Raw genomic sequence first — 21,293 nt, 5'->3', positions numbered from 1 at the left:
ACCGATAAACGAGCAGGAATAATTCATAGAGTTAAAAACTGATCGGACATTAAAACAAAAATTTTCCAAAGTAGAGCTAGCACATTTTTGGCTGCATATAAAAAAAATATTATTAACTGCTTTCAAAGCATGCTGTTGAAAATATATTACCATTTGCCACAACCTACTTATGCGAATTGGGATTTTGAACTCTCACTACTATTAAATCGAAAAAAGAGAATGTCTGAGGATGATCAATGAAGAGATGAGAGCAGCCTCATCAACGATTGCTCCAAATTTCGATCGCCTGTGTTCAGTTTAACAGGCTCACATTTCTCACTAAACATATTTTCATATTAGGTATATTGATTTTAGTAATAAATAAATGTTATATAAACATTGCTTTTTTCTTTGGTGTAACTCTAAAATTTCTTGATTTGATAGGTGTACCTTGAACACAAAAAGTTTGCGGAACACTGCTCTAGGCCATCACTGCCATTCTGGATCTTATCAACGCCCCCAGGGGGATGCAAGGCGGTACCGCCCCCTTTGGGAATCGCTGTTCTAGATAATGGATTAAAATATCTTAACACAAAGTAACAGAATGTATTCTTCAGTATGGTTGGTCTGGCATAGTCTGACTTCTACATAATGACGGCTTACTCACCGCAACAGAGATCCTCCGTGATATCTCCCTGATACTCTTGGTGGGTGACAGCACCTTGTCCACCTCTTCCTTGGTGGCGCCGGGAGCCGCATTCACTTCCAAGAAACCTGTGAAGTCCAGACCTTCTCGCTCCAAATCCTCGTAAGTGCCCGTGTTCTCTATTCTGCCCTGCAAGGACAATTAATAGACCCTTAACTTCATTCAAAGTTTAGAAACTTTGTAAAGTGGAAATAAATCTTTCATTACTCTGGAAACACCGATTTCAAACATGAGGTTATAATTGTCTCCTAAATTAAAGTTACGACATTTGTTGAAAGTACCAAATTCAAATTCTTTTAAGTTTTCCTATTTGCTGAAAGTAGGTACTTGTTTTTTCACATTTCAAGCCTTTGATGTGCAGATACATTTAAAAAATACCAGTAAACACTTTTGCAATTGTAATTCGCTTACAAACCTTCAATAAATCACATTATAAAAAGTCATAATATTAAATTACTTTAGAATATGATTTGAAATTATCTCCTTTCGGAAAGTGCCAATAATTTCTAACTTTGTATAAGCTAAATGTGAAAAATATGCATCTGGACAATTTAAAGCAGTTTGGGTAGGTAGGTACCTTCTCAAATACTTTTAAAAATATTATGGGAATTTGAAAAGTTACATTTTTTTTTCTTTTTTTAAAAGTATTTGAATTTATGTGACACTCATTTTTCACCAAACAAAATTCAATTCTCAGTAAAATAAACCAAAATTTTCTGCTTTTGGCTAATGTTTAATTAAAATTAAATAAATAATTCAAGATGAGTAGGATTGATGTTCAAAACATCCTGCGCAAGGATCACCCTATTCAATTGGAGGACGGAGAAAAACCTGTAATTCCTGAAGAGGTTTCAAATAGTGTTCGGAAAACATTTGTTGACTTGACTTACTGTCTGGCGGCCATTGTTATATACCTTGTTGTGGTAGCTATTTCTTTGGGATTCGTTTATCTTCTTTATCTCTGGGGTGAACAATCTATGCCTCGAATAAAGCAAAGTGATTATCGCGTTAAAGCACGCTGTAATATTCCTTTTGTTTCCCAACAAGTTCTACATTACGACATGAAGAATGACAAATATTACGTTGAAGAGCCTCAGTTCTTCGCTGAACGTTTCGAAATCAGTCTTAACGAGAAACCATGTGTTAAAATCTTCATTGAAGAATTTCTATACAGTAAGATGAGCATCTTTATTCACGATTTCGTAAGCAATTATACAGGGATCATATCACATCAGGATGGAGTTTGCTTTGTATTGCCGCTTGACCGAAAATCCGTAATGTCTCCCGAACGATTGTTACAACATTTAAAAAGCGTTGCAACAGGAGACAACAATCTATTACAAATCAACACGATCAACATGTCTGTACAGTTTCCGAAATTGAATCACTGCAAAAATTTCGGTGAGCACATTGTAAAAGAGTGTAAAGGTTATCCCATATTCAAACTGCAACCCAAGTCAAATAATACCCAAATATTGCCAGACCGTGTGTTGAAATACTCGTACTACGCAGGATTCAACGTAATTTCTTATGGAATTAGTGACATGCATATTGATGATAACTTGTCAAAGAAAAAGAAGAGAGAAATAGTCGATAGAACACAAAACCCAACTAAAAAGCAATGCTTAAAGATGTCAAATGAAGTCATGGAAAAATTTGGCCTTAAAATTGATCCTGAAATAAAAATTTTACATGAAGTGCCGAATGTTATTTTTTGTAAAGTGGCTTAAACTACTATTTCATATTCATAAACTTCTAAATTTTTCATAAAGTGCCGAATGTTGTTTTTTGTAAAGTGGCTTAAACTACTATTTCATATTTATAAACTTCTAAATTTTTCATGAAGTGCCGAATGTTGTTTTTTGTAAAGTGGCTTAAACTACTATTTCATATTTATAAACTTCTAAATTTTACAAGAAGTGCCGAATGTTGTTTTTTGTAAAGTGGCTTAAACTACTATTTCATATTTATAAACTTCTAATTTTTTCTTTCTTTTAACTAATTATGTTAACATTATTTAAATTATCGACAATATTCTTAGTATGTACATACTTTTCTTTTTTCATTTGAAACTTATTAAAGAAACCAATTTTTAATATACAAATCCATTTTTTACTGACTATTGTTTGCTTGCTTTGTGAAACCTTCGGATAATCCATCTCCCAAGCTGGTTGAGAATAAAAAAACTGACCCTTAACGTAAAAAAACGCATAAGTACATACTTTTCGGCAACAAGAAAACTTGCAGCCTCATTATCAAAATTGGTGACAACTGTCTCAAAAAGAAAACGAATCCAATCTATTTGGGCCTGATTGTAGGAGATTCCCAGCTATCGTGAGATCTCCATATAAATCATGTGAAGTACAAAATTACCCCCATATGGTGTACTATATGGGCTTCAAGGATTTACTCATTTATTAACTTCATTCAAAATACGGGATAAAATCTCTTAACTATATTACCTACGCACTCTATAACTCTCTCCCAGATACGTATAAAAACAGCCAGCATATGCAAAAAATCAAAGTAATGCTTTAACCACTTAATACTCGGTTTTTTTTTAACAAAAATGAAACTAAAAACATTGAGTTATTTTATTTTTTATAAAGAGTTAACATAATTTAAAATTGAACAGTTCAAAAAAAAAACAAAACAGAAGGAATTAAAAATGTAAAAAAACTTAACCATATTCAAAAAAATAAAACAAGACTAACTATAATAAAAAATAAAAACAGTAAAAAAATCTGGCTAGCGCAGTTCGTTTGTTTATCTTGTATAACGCAAAACAAGTCAAAAGACGCGAGCAGTGTTCGGGTTATCGCTCGTTCAAAAGCATTAAGTGGTTAAAATAATATTTTTTAAAAAGATATAAAAACAAAAACACTTACTTCTTGTTGTGTTGTATTTTTTTCTTGTTTTTGTCTCTCTCCTTTCCTATCCTCGGTATTTGTAATCGAGCATAATCTAGTTTTACCTATGTATTAGTGGGTAAGTACCTTTTTGTAAATTACTACCTTGGCTTTGCGCTTATCTGTCTGTTTCCTTTTTTGTTTTTTCTTGTTTGTTCTATTTAACCTCCCTTTTCTATTTTTGTACTGTTTCATATGTTAAACTTATAATTTTGATATCAAAATACTAGCGTAAAATTGTACCAATAAGCTCCCGCCTATGTGTTGTAAGTTCTTCCCGTCCTACAATGAGTTTTGTAACTCATCGGGATTGCTATAGCGAGAAATAAAAAATATGATGATGAATCCGATGCTTGAGTCAGGTGATGTCAAGAGTGATGTTTGATGGCTTTAGCTCTGTTGATGACCAGATCTGAATAGTCAGGTAATCTCCCACCTTCTTCTTCCTCATCTCCTCCCCCTCCCTACTACCTTCAGCCTCACAAACTACCCCGATTGGGGATGCCATAGTTTGCTGGCTCCATACAGTTGGGATCAGTTGGAACTCTTGAGAGGTTAATGAAAGTGAGACGATGAACGAAGCAAGCACAGCTGCTTGTCCTGCTTTTCACTATCTAGTTTCTCCGGGTTGGAGTTCTCAGTTTGGCGAGCAACTGTCAGTAGCAACTCTAGGCAGACTGTTGATAGCTTATTTTGGATGCCTAGCTCTTCCGATAATCAAAATACTCACATTGTTCATGATGATGATGAGGTCGGCAGACTTGAGATAATGCAGCTGGTGTGTGACGAGGATGCGGGTTTTGCCTCGCAGGTACTCCCGTATGCACGCATGGAACAGGTGGTTGCCCACAGGTGCATCCACTCCCGACAGTGGATCGTCCAGGAGATAGATGTCCGCCTAGAATTATACATACAGTTTTACTTGCTTCACACCATAGATAATAGAAATACATGGAGATATGGCTTATAAACATACCGATTGTTGCCAAGCTATTACCAAACTGTAAGGACTATAAATGACAGATATGCATTTGGTGTATGAGGAGAAACAAAGGCAGTGCATCACTGAACATTGATGCGATTTGCAGTAGAATGGGTGAACGATGTTGGAGACACTTCGGGGGGGTTTCATCCTGATTAGTTTCATTAGCTCTTCCCTTGTTTCTATTATCTATTTATTTATTTTATATATAAAATTACAAACAATACCAAAAAAAAATAATCTTTGCCTGTCCATCTGGGAAGGATTCCCGTTTCTGGACAGCCAAATTGTGTATTTAGTACATAATATTCTTACAATGGAATGACGATGCTGTCAAAACAAATTTTGAGAACATTGTTGATTGCATTCGAAGTGACAAGATGGTTTCTTTATCCTTGAAAGAATCGCAAAGATGTAATTTATTACCAGGATCAATTTTGATAACATTAGTAATCGTGTTCAGAAAAGATGATTGTTTTCTTTCGGGACATCACAAGTCTGATATTCTTTCCAGGGCATTTTGGAGAACATTTTCAATTGTATAGTTAGAATTTCCACATTTATAAATCAGTATAAGACATGCATCTAATAATAATTCTCTACAAATCACAAGGTTTTTAGCAGGCACCTCTTGCCTGGATGCTCACAAAAAACTGTTTAATCTGTGTGGAAACAGGCACTCCGTTTGACAGTATCCAGGTCTTCAGTGTCTCCAGGTCTTATTCATTAGCTATACCCTTCACCTGTGGTTCAGTCTATCTGTGCAGACAGAGAAACAACCAATATTGCCTTTACGTCCAACAGATAGCGCTGTTTTTTTTGTTTTCCTGTCACAGGTGACATCTATATAGTATAGTTATACAAAAACATAAGCGTATTTGAATGCAATGTAGTGTCCAAATTTCAAAGAAATCCGTGAAGAACTTTCGGAGAATTAAGCTTTTGAACAAATGAACATTTCCAATTTTATTTATATAGATTATCCATCTTGTCGACACTGGTGTACAGATGGGAGTCAAGCCGCATGCCAAAAAATTGTACACAGTCTTCTTTTTGCGTATTGTGGGGGAGTTCTAGGGACATCTAGGTATTTGAGCAAGTCTTGGGCTGCAGGCGTCGCCCTGTGGACATTATCAATCCCTGTGGTGAATGAATGGAGCAGGCATTCGTTGACCACATGTCTGGTGGTCCGCACTCCATTGCATTCACACATCGCATCGACATTTGCCACTTGTGCTCTACAGCTCGGCAGTGGAATTATTTGCTAGTCTTCAAGACCCAGGTTCTCAGATCCTCCATACTGAAGCCCTAAAGATGACATGACATGTAACGTGTCTACAGTATGAATAGCATAATTTTTTTTTTTACTTGTCATGAACGATTTTTTGATATATCTTTATATCTTGCCTTATTAGAGTTTTAGGATCTGGTGGAGACAATGAAAGATTATGTTGTGTTGTGTCACATCGTTTATTCCGAGTCAGTGGTATTGCGCAGTTGCGAGATGACTGGGACCGATGATGCATTTTGTATTGGCGAGCGTTCTAGAAAACTCTCGTAGCATCGCTACAAGAGGTTCAAATTTTGACTATATAGGGTTTCCAGGGATAAAGTGCACAAACTTAGGAAGATGATTCTACATGGTGGTAGAAGTAAAAAAATAAATAAGTTTTTTCGAAATTCCATTATTTTCCCCATACAAAAATATTTTTCCATACAAATTATTAAACTTTTTAATCTTAAAACGTTATTTATCTTTTCTTACTTGTATTAACATGTAAAATCACCTTCCGAAGTTAGGCACTTTACCCCCTGACAACTTGTATACATGTTCAAACTGAAAATGAATAAATATATTATTGTGTTTTAAGAGTTGTTATGGCTTTAAATGAGATGATCACCTGTCTGTAGACGGCCCTGGCCAGGTTGATTCTGGCCCTCTGTCCCCCTGACAGGGAGACTCCTCTCTCGCCTACCAGGGTCTGGTCTCCACGTGGAAACTGCTGGAAGTCCTGCTCCAAGGCACACACATGGACTACCTACAAAACAAAAAGATCTTGCATTCAGAATTCCGAACGTGGAAGGATGTTCTTTTAGCAGTACAATCGGCATTATTAGATCAATCGAAGAGCAAAGAAAATTTATGGCTGAAAAACCGTGCATACCTTGGAAAAAGATTGGACATTTGTAACAATGATCTTCAAAATGAGTTTAAGAAAAAGAAAACCATTGAATATTATATACCATGGTAAGGAACTTGGTCTCTCATTTATCAACCACAATCATCAATAGATTTTAATAATCAATAAAAAATACCCTTTTTCAAGCCTTCCAATACTTTTAATGGTTTTGTTATTACAAAATATTGGATCGAAAGATTATCGATTAATTACAATCGAAAAGTTTATCCTAGTTAATAGTTATCATTTATGAATTGTACTCTTTTATGCAACATAATAAAATAGTACGACTTAGAAAGAATGTTTCGAATTAATGAAAACTTTGACTTTTTGGAATTTTCTTTTTTTAGAATTCAAAGTGATTAACATTCTTTATAGATAATTCACAAAGGCAATCTCAGCTGTCCCACAGTTAAAAACTGACCCTACTAATAAATGTGTTTAAAATTTTACACATCTGAGAAACGGAAATTTGTGTTTGGTAAACAATTGTTTGTCAGTGGTGTAAAATTTAAACACGTTTATTAGTAACACCCTCGTTTAGATTAGGGAAATGTGTTTTGGTGTTTTTAATTGGTAAAATCTGTCAGGATATACAGTGTTTGGTTGCGTACAAATATTGACTTACAGCCGAAAAGGTGGCCCCACTTTTTGATAAACTTGTTAAAATCCGCTGCATGCTTAATATGCAAAAAAAATTATAAATGGCACATGGTTTCAATCAATTACTACAATAAATAACTACTTATGTGGTGGGAGATGGTAAAAGATGCATTTAAGTTGCATTTTTTCTAAAGCAAAATTAAGTTTGAAGGTTAGGAAATATGCATAAATTATTAAAATACCCTAAAAACCTATTTTGTGTATGTTTACTTAAGCCCCCAACGTTTTTCTCATAGTTATATTTAAGTTGAAATCAAGTGTAGTTTTTTTAGGATAGTCGATCTGCTGGCGTTGACTTTACAAATGACATACAAGCACAGATGAAGAGAGTGATTATATTTATTGTCTTACATTCCTATATTTCTTGGGGTCATAGGTCTGGCCGAAAAGGATGTTGTTCCGGATGGTTGAAACGAAGAGCCATGGCTCTTGACAGGCGTAGGAGACACTTCCCTTTACCGACACCACCCCCGAATTGTGCGGCAGCTCTTTCAGCAGCAGTTGTAGCAGGGAACTCTGGAATTACAAGGTGTACATGATGTTAGACCGAATCAGAATACTATCTTTATTGACGGCCTCCGTATTCGAGGGGTAAAGCACTCGACTATTACATCGACTTTAATTCAACTTCGTAACTCTTTCCGGTATAGAGATAATGCATTAAGTATTCCTCGGGCGTCTCCTGTCTCCTGTCTCCTGTCTCCTATCTCCTGTCTCCTGTCTCCTGTCTCTTATCTCTTATCTCTTAAATATACCTCACACAGAAGGCCTTCAGGAAAATAATTTCCCTAAGGGCATATGTCATGTTTTCAAATGCTATGCAGAGGGTTTTTTTTAAGAAAAGGAAGAAGATAAAGTTGAAAGAAGGAAAAGGGTATGAGGGGTGGGAAGGAATTTGGGGGTCAGTGTGTCCAGGAGTGGCGGAAAAATGAATGTGGCGATACTCTACTATGGTGCAAGGCGATTGGTCTTGAGAGTCCAGCTGGAGAGGCTAATATATTATTTATTTTATTTAAACAGCAACTTTTAATAATTAGAAATATGTTTATACCTTCCCAGATCCGACCTGCCCAATGATCACCACCAGGGTGCCGGGCTTGACCCGGAGAGTCAGGTCGCTGATGTTCTGCTGCTCACAGCCGCCCCAGGTGGCCCCGGCCTGCACCAGGTTGATGGAGTAGTCTCCTTCAGGAGTGCAGGGCCGCACCTTGCTGGACTGGATGAATGGGACTATGTGGGTGTCTCGGTACTTCTCTGCCGGCTCGAATGCTGAAAAACGATATCAAATGTTTTTTTAATGCTTCTTACATTCATAGATAATGGAAACAATGGAGAGCATCAATGCATAGTGGCTCTTCGCTGTTGTATCTTCTTACACAACAAACGAGTTTGGTTGAACATTAATTAACCGCTTTGATAATCCACATAAAGTTTGGTTGTAGCTGTTCGACATTCGGTACACTTCCATGCCTTATCTATCTTTGTTTTTATTATTTGTCGATTATCTTTCACAATCTATCATGGGGTGAGGTTTTTCCAGGTCTTGGTGGAAGATGCGTCTGCCTAACAGCTACGTGGCGGGTTGGATATGGAGAGCCGGGTTGAAGGAGATCCTTTGACTCTCTCGATCCAACGCCTTGTACCGCAGTGAAAGGAATGGATTCAAATGTCACTCCTGGACACACTGACCCTCAGATTACTACCCAAACCTCATACCTTTTCCTTCCCAAAACTTCCTATCCTGCACTTTCTTAGTTAAAAAATTATTGCTTGCTTACATTTATTGTCTAATCCCTTTCCGTTGCTCAAATTGCCCATTAAAGGGGGCATGTACTTCTCTTCCAGCAGAAGGAACTCTTGAATGCGCTTCACACTGACCAGGCACTCCACCGAAGCGGACACCGCATTGGGGTACACGTAGGCTAACATGTTCTGCAGCATGTTGTAGAATTGGGCTAAGGAGTAGACCTGGAAAGGGAATAAACATTGGCCATCATGTTTTAGAATTGGAAGAGGGTGTAGATATAAAAATGAGAAAAACATTAAATAACAAGTTTTAGAATCGAGCTAGGGAGTAGGTCTGAAAAGACAAAAAAAATTTAAACAATGAGTAGGCTTTGGAATAGATCTGGAAATGGAATGATCACTAGCCAACATATTGGAGTATGTTGTAGATTTAGGCTAGTGGGGAAGTATACCTGGAAAGGGGATACACATTAATCAACATTTTCTGGAGTATGTTGCAGAATTGGGTTAGGCAGTAGACCAGGAAAGGGAATAAACATTAGCCAACGTATGGCATGTTGTAGAATTGGGCTGGAATTACACCTGTTAAAGCGAGAAACATTAGCCAACATGGAAAACACAATATAATATTATTACGAGAATGAGTTACATTAGAATAATATTTAAATAACATACAACGCAGTTAAAAAACTAATAAATATCATCATATCTAAATAATCATCGTTTAAATAGAGATTTTGTTATCGGTATGCCATAGTTAGTATAGGGTTCGGACAGTAAACTGATTTTTTTTATCTAGTTCAGTGTCAACCAAATAACTTAATTGGACCAAAGCAAAACACCACTCCACTATAATATCATCTGGAATGAAAGAAGGTAAGGGCGGCAAATGCAGCAAGCCACCAATGAGCTAGCGAACTACTCATAAATCACGCCCTTTCTGCGCATGGCTACCAGAGATGTGCTTTATTTCAAATAAATCCATTTCAAATGGAAATGCAAAATGCAAAATGGGTATACATATTCCATTTTGCATTTTAAATGCTTTTGTAAAAACCATTTTAAATTTAAAATGCTTTTTTGCAACATTCTTCATACTATCTCCACTCATCTTTTTTTCATAAACCCCAAATATCAGTCTGTCCTCAACCTCGCTATGAGAGATAATTTACATTTGTCAAGTTGCTCCCTGGTAGGAGCCCTGGTAATTGAGTGATACCATTACAAAAAATACTGAATATGGGGCCATGACGCTGTAATATTAAATGTTAGAGAGCAGTTTCTATGTTTTTACATTGGCAACATTAGTCCCGCGCAAATTTTTGGTGGTTTCATAATCTGTAGTCGTGGTGTTTTTGGATTTACCATCAATATGTTTGTTCTACATTGATGTCCATTATTAAATGACAAAATTGTTTAAAAATTCTATAATTACTTTAATTGTTTGACCTGAGAAGCCATTTTGCATTTTCAATGCATTTTGAAAATAGGTATTTTGCATTTGAAATGCTTTTCTAAAACCCATTTTGCATTTTGCATTTTCAAATGGAAAAGTTTTGACCCATTTCCATTTTGCATTTCAAATGGTTTTGGGTACCCATTTCGCACATCTCTGATGGCAACAGACATGTTGTCTTTGCATCTTTGGCTTACGGTGCAGCTATAGCTCAACTTACCATTGGAGCATCCATGTGATATCCCAGGAGCACATGTCCCAGAAGAGACACGTACAGCGACGTTCTTTCAGTGAAGACTATAAAGCTGGAGGTGATGGCCCGGAGACAGGCGGCCTTGCTAACGAACTTCAGTTCATTATTACGCACTTCACTCACTGCATCTTCAAAAGGCATTTCCCACGCGTACATCTTTATCACCTGAAAACATTCAATATATTAGTGGATAAATGGTAAATTTAATGTAAATTAACTTATTTATTTTTAAATATTAAAACCTGCATTACTTAACTCTTGACAGGCCAAGATGTCAAACAAAACGTCTGTAACCAATTTTCTGTCTTATGGGCTTTTAAACCATAGAAATCCCAATTATTAATGGTAACTTATGTATTTGAGCAGAAATGCATAAAATACCAAAATGATATGTCAAGTATTTAAGTTAAATACTTAATAAACCTGCTTGAATCTGTGAAAAGGAGAGCGATCCGTCTGATTGACAACCCGTTGTTAACAGACCGATTGCCTTCTCTAATGCATAGACGCAATGTAGACATGCTGTGTCTGTTCTACAGGTATTTCAATGGAGCCTGCTCCAAGGAGCTAGAAGCATTGATTCCTGATGCACCGGTGCACGTGCGCGAAACTCGACGGACACGAGCTGAACACCCGTTCACGGTTGACGTTAGCTTCATGAGAACGGGCCGTTTTTACGACTCATTTTTGTGTAAGTCGGCTCGTATGTGGAACGAGCTACCGGCATCTGTTTTTCCTCCCTCCTATAATCCGAGCCTCTTCAAGGCCCGCATTAACAAATCCCTTTCTACAGCTCCTACCTTATTCCGCCTCACAACGCTGCCCAACCGGGTGGTGACATAGTTCCCCTGTCTGTATACTGCACAGGCAGGGACGCTCTTGTGAGGTGTCACATAAAAAAAAAAAAAAGCTAATATAAGGAGGATAGTAATTTTGAGTGCTACCTACTCCCCCACTTGGCAGCGGGATAGTTAACTGAACGTATTACTCACTAAGTTGAGCAACGAATTACTAATTTGTAGTTGCTTTGTTCCTCTCCCATAAGTCGTGGTTCAGCTCAGCAGTTCGGCTTGCGTGTTTATACGCTCCCTTAGAGTTGATTAGATTAAAAGGTGTTCGTACCTGAATTCCACAAATGATTTCATCCATTAGTCTAACACGTTCATCCGTCCTTTCAGCAATCTTTCGTCGTAGTTTGGATGTTATCCTGCTGACGTAAGCTGAAAATATAAATTGAAAAAAATATGTTTTGTAAAATGGTCACTTCATAAAAAATATAAAATGATTATTTAACGGTTTGTAAAAGCGTTAGAAAAATATGCCAATTGAAGCTATAGGCGCCATTTGGCCCAGGATATAGAACAAGCACAATGTGATGCGTATCCAGTAATTAACAGCAGTAGGAGTAAAGAAGTTATTTAGTAGGAACACACCTTGAACTGGCACAGTCTGCAACAGGATGCAGAACACGCCGAGCAGTGCCACTGCGCTCACACGGTGATAGTAGAGGTAACAACAGACACAGATCTGTATGGGAGCCACCCACAGGATGTGGAGGAACTTGAGCGCGCTGTCGAAGCGGTTGACGTCGTTGGACAGCAGGTTGATGACTTGTCCCGCGGTGGTCTGGCTCATGGATGTGGTGCTCAACCTGAGGATCTGACAAAAGAAAAGGTTAATATCATTGTTGTTTTAATAATTTTCAATGAGTGTACCTTTTTCAAACCGGGGATGCTGGATGGATTCAACAATGGAGGAAATGTATACAATTCCTCTATGGATGCAAAGGGTATTGAATTGGCCAAATACCGGATATCTGACATAAGGCTATGAGTCGATCATGAGCGAGTCGCACAATTATTGAGCTAGCATTTTTGATGAGCCATATTCGCACTACTCAGTTACTCTGTTTTATCAGGGTATATTTTAGAAAAATTACACCATTAAAAGTATTACTTCTTATTATATAATCGGAGGCAGTCCAACATGTGAACTTGGACATATTATGTGTATACGCGTACTAACTACCTATCATCTTATTTTTCTTGTGGTACAAGGTAGTGTACCAGTACCAAGAATGGTATGATTATTTATACACTGGGAGCTGCGAGTTGGGAGCTGGGAGTCGCACCGGTGGAGCAAAGAATTCATGTTGCTAATGAGCTGATGATGCTCTAAGCTCACGGCTCCCGTTCAATTGAGTCGACTCTTTGAGCCGTATAAATATATTAGACTGGTACCGTGGCTCCCGCTCTTAATAAAATGAGGGCTTACCCATAGCTACTCGATATTACCCGTCATTACTCATTACTCTGGGCATAGCTTAGTGTAATTTTTTATGAATGACATTGAAGCCAAATCTAGGGGTAAGGGGAAATTGTCTGGCAGCCATCTTTTAGGACAAACTTTTAAAATGATTTGCGCGCAAGTATTTGAAATTTATTTTTATAGTGTTGATGCATAACGGCTTACGAATTTTCTTGGGGTATTTGATGAGACAACGAATGGGACATGTCATGATAAATTGAAGTAAATAAATCTAGCCCGGCTTGGGCACGGCACGATTAGTTGCGCAAATTCATTCTTTGAAAGGCTTGTCTTTACTCACAATACTTTGCCATTAAAAAGAAGAAGGAAGCGCAACACGGCATAATAACCCATAAATTAATCATGATAACAAATAATGCATTTACAACAAGTAAAGCATTACATCACCATTCCCAGAAGCTTTTCAATATACACGGTGTCCAAAAACTCGTAATATAAGCGGGAAAATACAAGCCGTACATTGCACAGAGAAAAAAAAAATTCTCTATGAGCATTTCGATTTTTCTTTTACTTATATAAATCAAGGGGTTAAAAAACATTTGGAGACAAGTTATTAAATAGCTGATATTAACGACGTAGCGATTTTTTTCAAATTTGACACAAAAAAATTACCTAATCGAAAACCAAAGCTCAAATCAAAAAAAGTTATGGATACTATAAAATCGACTCAAAATGTAATGTAGATTCACTAGTTTCTCGTTTGTATCTACCACGAGTTTCTGGACACTGTATAGCATTACAGCATCATTCCCAGAAAGCTCGCGATATTATATTGAAAAAGATAAAAAATTGCGCTAATTTTATTGTTTACAAAATTTATAGTTCTAAGAAATTTGGGTCTTAAATTATGTAAATTAAATTCCGTGTGTAGGTTCCAAAGAACATAATTTTATACAAAACATTTCAAAACAGGAAAAACCGTTGCAAAAATGTTTAATTTGCATGTTGTTGTTTAATAGTTCTAAGATTTGACAATAGTTATTTGTTTATGTTTTATCAACCGTCGTAAATCCATTATTAAATAATTTATATTCAAAAGTATTGTCTATTTACATAAATAATATAAACACGTCACAATTTTTTAACAAAGAAAATTCGAGATTAGTATAGAAACCAGATTTGGCTTAGAAAAATTTGGGTCAAGGATAATGTCCAGTTTATCCAACCACACACAGATAATGGATCAAGAGATATGGCATGGAAGCGTGCCGATTGTCGCCGAGTTACGAGAAAACTGCAAGGAATATCAAAGCGATGAAAGTAATGCATTAGGTGTACAGGTAAAAACAAATTGCAATTTGAAGTAGTATGTGTGAACAATGTTGGCGACGCTTTTATGCATGCGATTTCAAACTCATGGCCAGCTCTCTTGTTTTTATTATCTAAGGTGATACCGCTGTAATTAACCCCAAATATGAGGAAAATCAAAAACATTCTTATCAAACAAAACTATAGCTGCTATTAATTTCTCATCAGGGTGTGAATCCCACTCTAAAGCGAGTTATACCTATCTACCAAAAAATTTAACAATATTGATTGAAAGAATTATACATGACTGAATACTTCACTGTCCAACATAAATACTAGGCCAGAGCAATACGCCAAAAAGGTACTAATTATTCCCAATTCGCATTCATCTTTTGGACAGGGAAACATTAAATTTTACGGTGTGAAAATATATTATGCCATACTTAATCAAACTATAAATAACGGGAACTTATGTATTTAAAATTAACCTAAAACATGGCTGATAGAACAGAGTGATAAATCAACTTACAAACATTATGAGGACAACTAGAGACTACATACAAAAATATAACAGGAAATCCTAGAGAGGACTGTTAAAACTGTCACATTATTCTTGTGTAGAAACTAATTTTTAAAAAATATTCATATATATATAAATACTTAAATTCTAGTTATGAAAAATAACATGTACGATTATTTACATAGAAATCGCACAGAAAACGTAATACTAAAAAAACATAGACTGACTGATACAGACCAAATATTCAACAGCTGTGACGTACTAGATATACCTACGCCAATTATACGTTAAAACACTACTAAACTACATTTTTGACAAAAAAATTAACTTTCAAAATACACAAAATAACACTAACAGACCAGTTAGACAAGCGTACAAAGAAAACATAAAAACTCCGACAGTAAATTCAAGCTTTGGACAAAGACACTACCAATACCATTCTATAAAAGCTTTCAACAGTGTAAAACTTGGAATTAAAATTTAGGAAAATAAAAATAAATTCACATACAAAATTACAAAATGGATTAAATAACAAAAAAGACACTATTACCAAAATGTCATAGCATAAAATAAAAATAAAACCTACACGTAACACACAAAACCAATATAAACAAACATCACTCATAAACACACAAGATCATAAATGTATTATTTTCTCTTTAAATGTATTATGTAGATTATATTTTCATATTATAAAATGAAGGCCTCAGCACGGGCAAGCCACCCAGTGAGGCCAACATCACTGGAAAACTTTGAAATGTAAAAAATATTGTACCAAATAAAAAATTATATAAATAAATTTATAATAATTCAACCCTGAAAAAACCTTTTTTTTACTATATTACATCTATTTTTGTGAATTAATAAAAATATCCGTTTTTTTGATAGATTGAGGATTGAGTCTTCCTCCCCAAGGAATGGAGTCAATAACGTTAACACGTAAGCCAAATTCTAATTGGATAGTACCTTGTATTTATCTTATATAAATATCACGTATCACTGACTGTGTTCGTACACGCTAATATCCGAAACCGCCCAACCGATTTCAGTGTTTTTTTGTGAATGTGTATGTTTGCTACCAGCTTGAAATATAGAATAGTTTTGGACCCGATAGGTGGCGCTGTTGTCGAGAGAAAAAAAAATTGAAATTTTTTATTTCAGATAATATTTTTTATTTTATATAGAAGGCGGTGGTCTGTGGCAGGACAACGCCTGCCCGGGCCCACTTGTAGATATATATTATAATGTCACCCATTTTCATAAAAATACGTGTATGTGCATGATCGCCACCAAAAGTTGATAGAATGCACTGTCATCGACATTGAGTCTAACTGTCGAGTTTCAGCTCGATCGGATGTCGCGAAGTGGGTTAATTCCACTTCCAAGATTCCACTTAATTCAGCCATTCAATCAAGAAAACAAAATCAAAATCAAAATAGAAAAAAATAGAATTTGACCGCTTAGGAATTCAAACAGTGACCATAAAAGGATGCCACCGCTGTTCCAGAGAGATCGTATACATCAATCAAACGCTATGAGCGACACTTTAAAAGAACAGAAGTGTGCCAACCATTTAATAATACACAACGAAGTCCTTCTTTCTTTTGTTTCGGTGCCCTTTTTTGTCCTTCAAACCAGGCATAGGACCAATGACCTGCCTGTCCCTTTTTTAACCTTCTGTAGGTATAAAGTCGAGGGCGTTCACCACTTCCCCAAGCTGTTTTAAGACCCAGATGAGTCCCATCTGTTCTCATATCAAGAATCAACTTTTTTTATTAACCTAACATGCCATTTCTTACAACTGTTCTATGTAAATACAGGTGATGTTAAAATTACACATATGAAAACATTCTTGCATCTCTGAAACTTGAGTGCTTTTTTAATTACTATCAATATAAGCTGTTTTACAGGTGTTTTTCGATATCTGTCTCACTAGGATATACCTGTGTCGAGACAGACGTATTGGATACATAAATGAGTATTTACATATTATTTGATACATGCTTAACTATAACTAAAATATAAATTATAAAGTTGTATACATTTTAAACCGTGAAGACATAAAATAAAGTGTAGGTTATCCTACAGGGATTATTACAGTTACATTCATCTTGGTAGAATAGATGGCTCAAAAAATGGCGTAACACCCCTCTAAGGGGAGGGGGAGAGGTGGAAATTTAAAAAAATACATATTTTCAAACTATCTGAATCGAATGCAACTACTCTCAAGTTATGAATCAATATTTGGTGAGATCATATAGGTTATGTTAATAGTGCTTAAGAAATGTCAGACTTTGGAATTCCCCAAGGTACAGAGCTTGGACCCATCCTATCTTACTTTCCATATTTTATTGAACCAGTGCTCCAGTTGTCTGTCATTTCTATTCATATCATTCCCGGTGTCCCAGAATCCAAATTCTATCCAAGAATAGATTTTTCTTACCTTTCTATAGAGCAGAGAGCAGCAGGCTATCCGAACCCGCATGCCCAGCTGTTGTTGTCTCAGCGTGGTGTGATGCTGGATGAAGGCGTTTGCTAGAGACAGGGCCACCACTCCTCCTGCGTAGATCAGCGCGTCTTGCTGGCTGCACTGCCCCGTGAAGTAACTGAGCAGCATTGCAAGTAGAAGCGGCTGGAAGGACCTGGAAGAGAAATACTTCAGGTGATTTTATCACAAAATGGCATGTAAGATGACCTAGTATTCCTAATAATTCACAATCCTTCAATCGGTATAAATTCATCCCACTGATCAAATTCCATGGACAATTCTACTGATATGGTCCTCCCACTTAGGAAAACTAGAGAGCAACTTCCTATTCTGATACATGTGTAGTTTATGATACATAAGTAGTTACTTTTAACGTTTGACGGAATTCTTGACACAATCAGTACCAATTTTTTATATGAAACTCAAATTCGGATGACGCACCGATAGCCAAAATGAGTTCTTTTATGATATCTAATTTATGGGTTAAACACGAGAATCAGACTTTAAAATATAAAAAATATATGTAAGAATTTAAATATATACCTACTGTACGAAAGATTATTTAATAAAATTTTAGTTAAAGATATCTTATCTTGACATTTTTAACATTTTATACAATAATGTTTTAAGGTCACTTAAATATCAATTACATAATATATCCACTGTCTCAGAGTTTTCATTCAAAAACATCACTCTTCTTGTTATGCTATGATCTGTTCTTAGTATCTTGAACAAGTCGTGGTGACGACTACGGCTGAAGTTGTTAGGCGCGAATAAGCCATAACATTCAACGAGGAACGGGCTAGCGATTTATGAAATATATTTAAATTAGGTATTGGAAGATTTGCATAACGTCCGGTTTTTAGGCTAAATCTATTTGTTCCCTCAAGTCTATATGGTGCATGAACCTCGAATAAATTACATACGTCCTCATATAGACATACCATAGGAATTTTTTTCTGGATTTGTTCCAGCATCTTCAAATACATTTTTTTATATCTAGTATGAACCTTTAGAATTACTTGCGTGTACAACTTACTTCTATGACATTTAGTCACACTTTACACTACATCAAAAACTTATGTAAACTTTATAGCATTTAGATATAATCCACGAAAAGCTGCAAAGCTTTTAGCTTCTTTAACATCCGTTGGTAGTTCATTGAATGTCTTGAATCCTTTAAAATAGTGATTTTTTTGAATTCGTGACAAATTTGTTTTCGGAAGTATAAAATTTCTACATCTCGTGGCGTATCCATGTATTTTGAAATTATGAGCTTAAATATAAATAGATTATACGCTGTCTCACATTTGAAATACCTAGTTGTTTCTGCATATTAATTATCTTAAAATACCTACTACAATTGTATATTATTGTTTGGCGTTTTTGGCACCATTAGCATAATTGGTTAGTTTCCCATTTTCTCTGGCTTCATAGGTAAAAATCATTTGAAATTGTGCAATTTTACTAAGTTCAAAAAATACCAAAATATTGAAAATTGTCAAGAAACCATCAAATTGGTTAAGAAAGACAAATTGAATATCTTAATACAGGGTTTTCCAATAAGAGGTGTTATTTTGAATAGCCCGCTATTTCGGTAGATGTTACTTTGAAGCTGTCATTTTTTGACATTTGACAAGTAGAAACTACGTCATTAATAAAAATGGAACGATACACGCTTCGACAACGCATTGAAATTATTTAAATTCACTTGAGTGAATCAAATGCAAATCATCTTGAGTGATGAGGCCCATTTCCACCTCGATGGCTTCGTCAAAAAGCAAAATTGTCGCATCTGGGGCTCGGAAAACCCAAGAGTTATTGTTGAAAAGCCTCTCTATCCTCAACGTGTGACTTTTGGGGCGGTTTATGGTCCAGCGGAGTCATCGGACCTTACTTTTTCGAAAATGAGGCTGGAGCAACAGTTACGGTGAATGAATTGCGCTATCGAGAGATGATTAATGATTTTTTTATAACCGGAATTGGATTGTATTGATCTGGACAACGTTTACTTTCAACAAGACGGCGCTACGTGCCACACAAGCAACGAAACCATTGATCTTTTACGATTGAATATCAAAATAACACCTCTTATTGGAAAACCCCGTATATACATAGTATAACGTCCCATTGTAGACACAAGGAATGCACCTAATCTAACTAATTACTTTATTCATCAATTATATGTAGTTCGTACATCAGTTTCCTATCACCACGGTGTTAATTTGCAGTATTTATATTTGCAGTTTGACATTGACACGGAAAAGAAACTACACAATAAGTGGTCAATTGTTCTTATCTTTCTAAAAATAACTAGACCCATTTGTCGCTTCCTTAAACAAAATCGAATAGATTTCATTGCTAATCTTTCTACATTTTATTCTTAATTTTTGTATCAGATAATTATTCAATTCACGGCATAATTAATTATAAATTTACATAGTAATTACAATAACATAACTATTTAATGAATCAATTAATTATTCATTCATTATATTCATATTAATTTAGAATTAGTTGTTTATGGTTTGCGTTCATCTATACCAGAGGTTCCCAAAGTGGTCTATATGGACCCCCAGGGGTCGATATCGGCTCGCTGGGGGTCCATATCAGCTAGAAAAAAATTTGGGGTTCCACGAGATTCAAATGGGGGTACATACGAGCGGACCCCCATTTACCTTAAGAGTCTCACTGGCTCCAGGCGGTTGGGAGCAGTTGGGAGCAGTTGGGAATCTTCTGCGGTGCTTACATAAAAAAAAAGGATTTTAAATGTAGTCAGGTTATTCGAAATCTTGGAATGTTTATTTGTGTGTACGTTATTCGTCAAAGTTTTTGTTGACAATACTTGTGTTCACTTAAAAGGTACATCCTATACGTGTTCTAAAGGAATTAATACAGTATAGCTTGGGAACCATTGGCATATAAACGTGATGATTCTGTCTCAAGGATTACAACATTTTAGTGTCATGGAAAATGAAATTTTTGAAGGTTTTTTTGCCGTGTTGCTTGTGATAAGAAATGGGCTAATAATTCGTTGTGTTTAGAATGTACCTACGCAGGTAGATATAGTCGGTAGTATATAGTATGTAGCTACTAGCTATTATTGCCAGTGCTTTTTTTATTATGGTTAGGTTAGGTATTTATTTTGTAATCGTGTTTCCCACTTTTTATTCCAAAAGTTTAGTAAAAATACGAAATCAAGGCTATTATTATTTAACTAAGAGAAAAAAACACGTTTTCGTTAAAAAGTGTAACGTGCTTCTTTCTTTAAAACTTTATGAATTTTACTGCCCGGCTTTGTTCATGTTTCAACACTTTACCGAAATCTTTTTTCTTGTTCGCGAATTACCTAATAAATATTTGTATAGAACAAACCGCTTTGACGTCTTCTCTAATTTGTTGAAGGCTAAATAGAATGTCAAAATATCAGCATTACAGCAGCACATGATGGAAGTGACAAAATAAAAAAAAGAGAAAATTGCGCACATTTTCTATTTTTTAGCCACATCTCTTCGAAATTAGGTCTTCAACGATGATTGAAGAACTAATTTCGTAAGAGATGCAGAACAATAAAAACTTCAAAAATACTTGTAAGAAACACAAGAGAGATGGGCCATAAACCATTATTAGTATGAGACCGCACGTGTTGCCAACATCGTTCACCCATACTACTGCAAATCGTATACACGCATGGCATTTGTTTCTACCTACACACCAAACACATAACTTTCCATGCAGTTTGGTCGTATTATCGGCGACAGCCTACATGATTTCCTGCCTTAATATCTCTTCTTGTTCTATTATCTTTGGTAATTATAGTTGTCATAGTGAAAAA

At 35.8% G+C, this 21,293-nt stretch overlaps 1 protein-coding gene across 1 annotated transcript in view; it reads right to left on the bottom strand.

Annotated features, from left to right (window-relative positions):
* The window catches only part of LOC149411199 (ATP-binding cassette subfamily C member 4-like), a 92,582-nt gene that overhangs the window by 25,137 nt on the left and 46,152 nt on the right, over positions 1–21,293 (bottom strand). Inside the window, exons 4-13 of the mRNA XM_089647289.1 lie at positions 17,414–17,612; positions 12,308–12,533; positions 11,997–12,094; positions 10,842–11,039; positions 9,198–9,387; positions 8,471–8,688; positions 7,771–7,935; positions 6,478–6,615; positions 4,325–4,492; positions 647–814 (exon numbers count right to left, since the gene is read on the bottom strand). Coding sequence (XP_089503415.1) covers positions 647–814; positions 4,325–4,492; positions 6,478–6,615; positions 7,771–7,935; positions 8,471–8,688; positions 9,198–9,387; positions 10,842–11,039; positions 11,997–12,094; positions 12,308–12,533; positions 17,414–17,612 — 1,768 coding nt within the window. The remainder of the gene's footprint in view (positions 1–646; positions 815–4,324; positions 4,493–6,477; positions 6,616–7,770; positions 7,936–8,470; positions 8,689–9,197; positions 9,388–10,841; positions 11,040–11,996; positions 12,095–12,307; positions 12,534–17,413; positions 17,613–21,293) is intronic.

This window comes from Hesperophylax consimilis, chromosome 26, assembly GCF_061612785.1.
Source record: "Hesperophylax consimilis isolate HC1 chromosome 26, BYU_Hcon_1.0, whole genome shotgun sequence".
In the NCBI taxonomy this organism is placed as follows: domain Eukaryota; kingdom Metazoa; phylum Arthropoda; class Insecta; order Trichoptera; family Limnephilidae; genus Hesperophylax; species Hesperophylax consimilis.
This window is presented reverse-complemented; position numbering and strand designations above follow the sequence as displayed.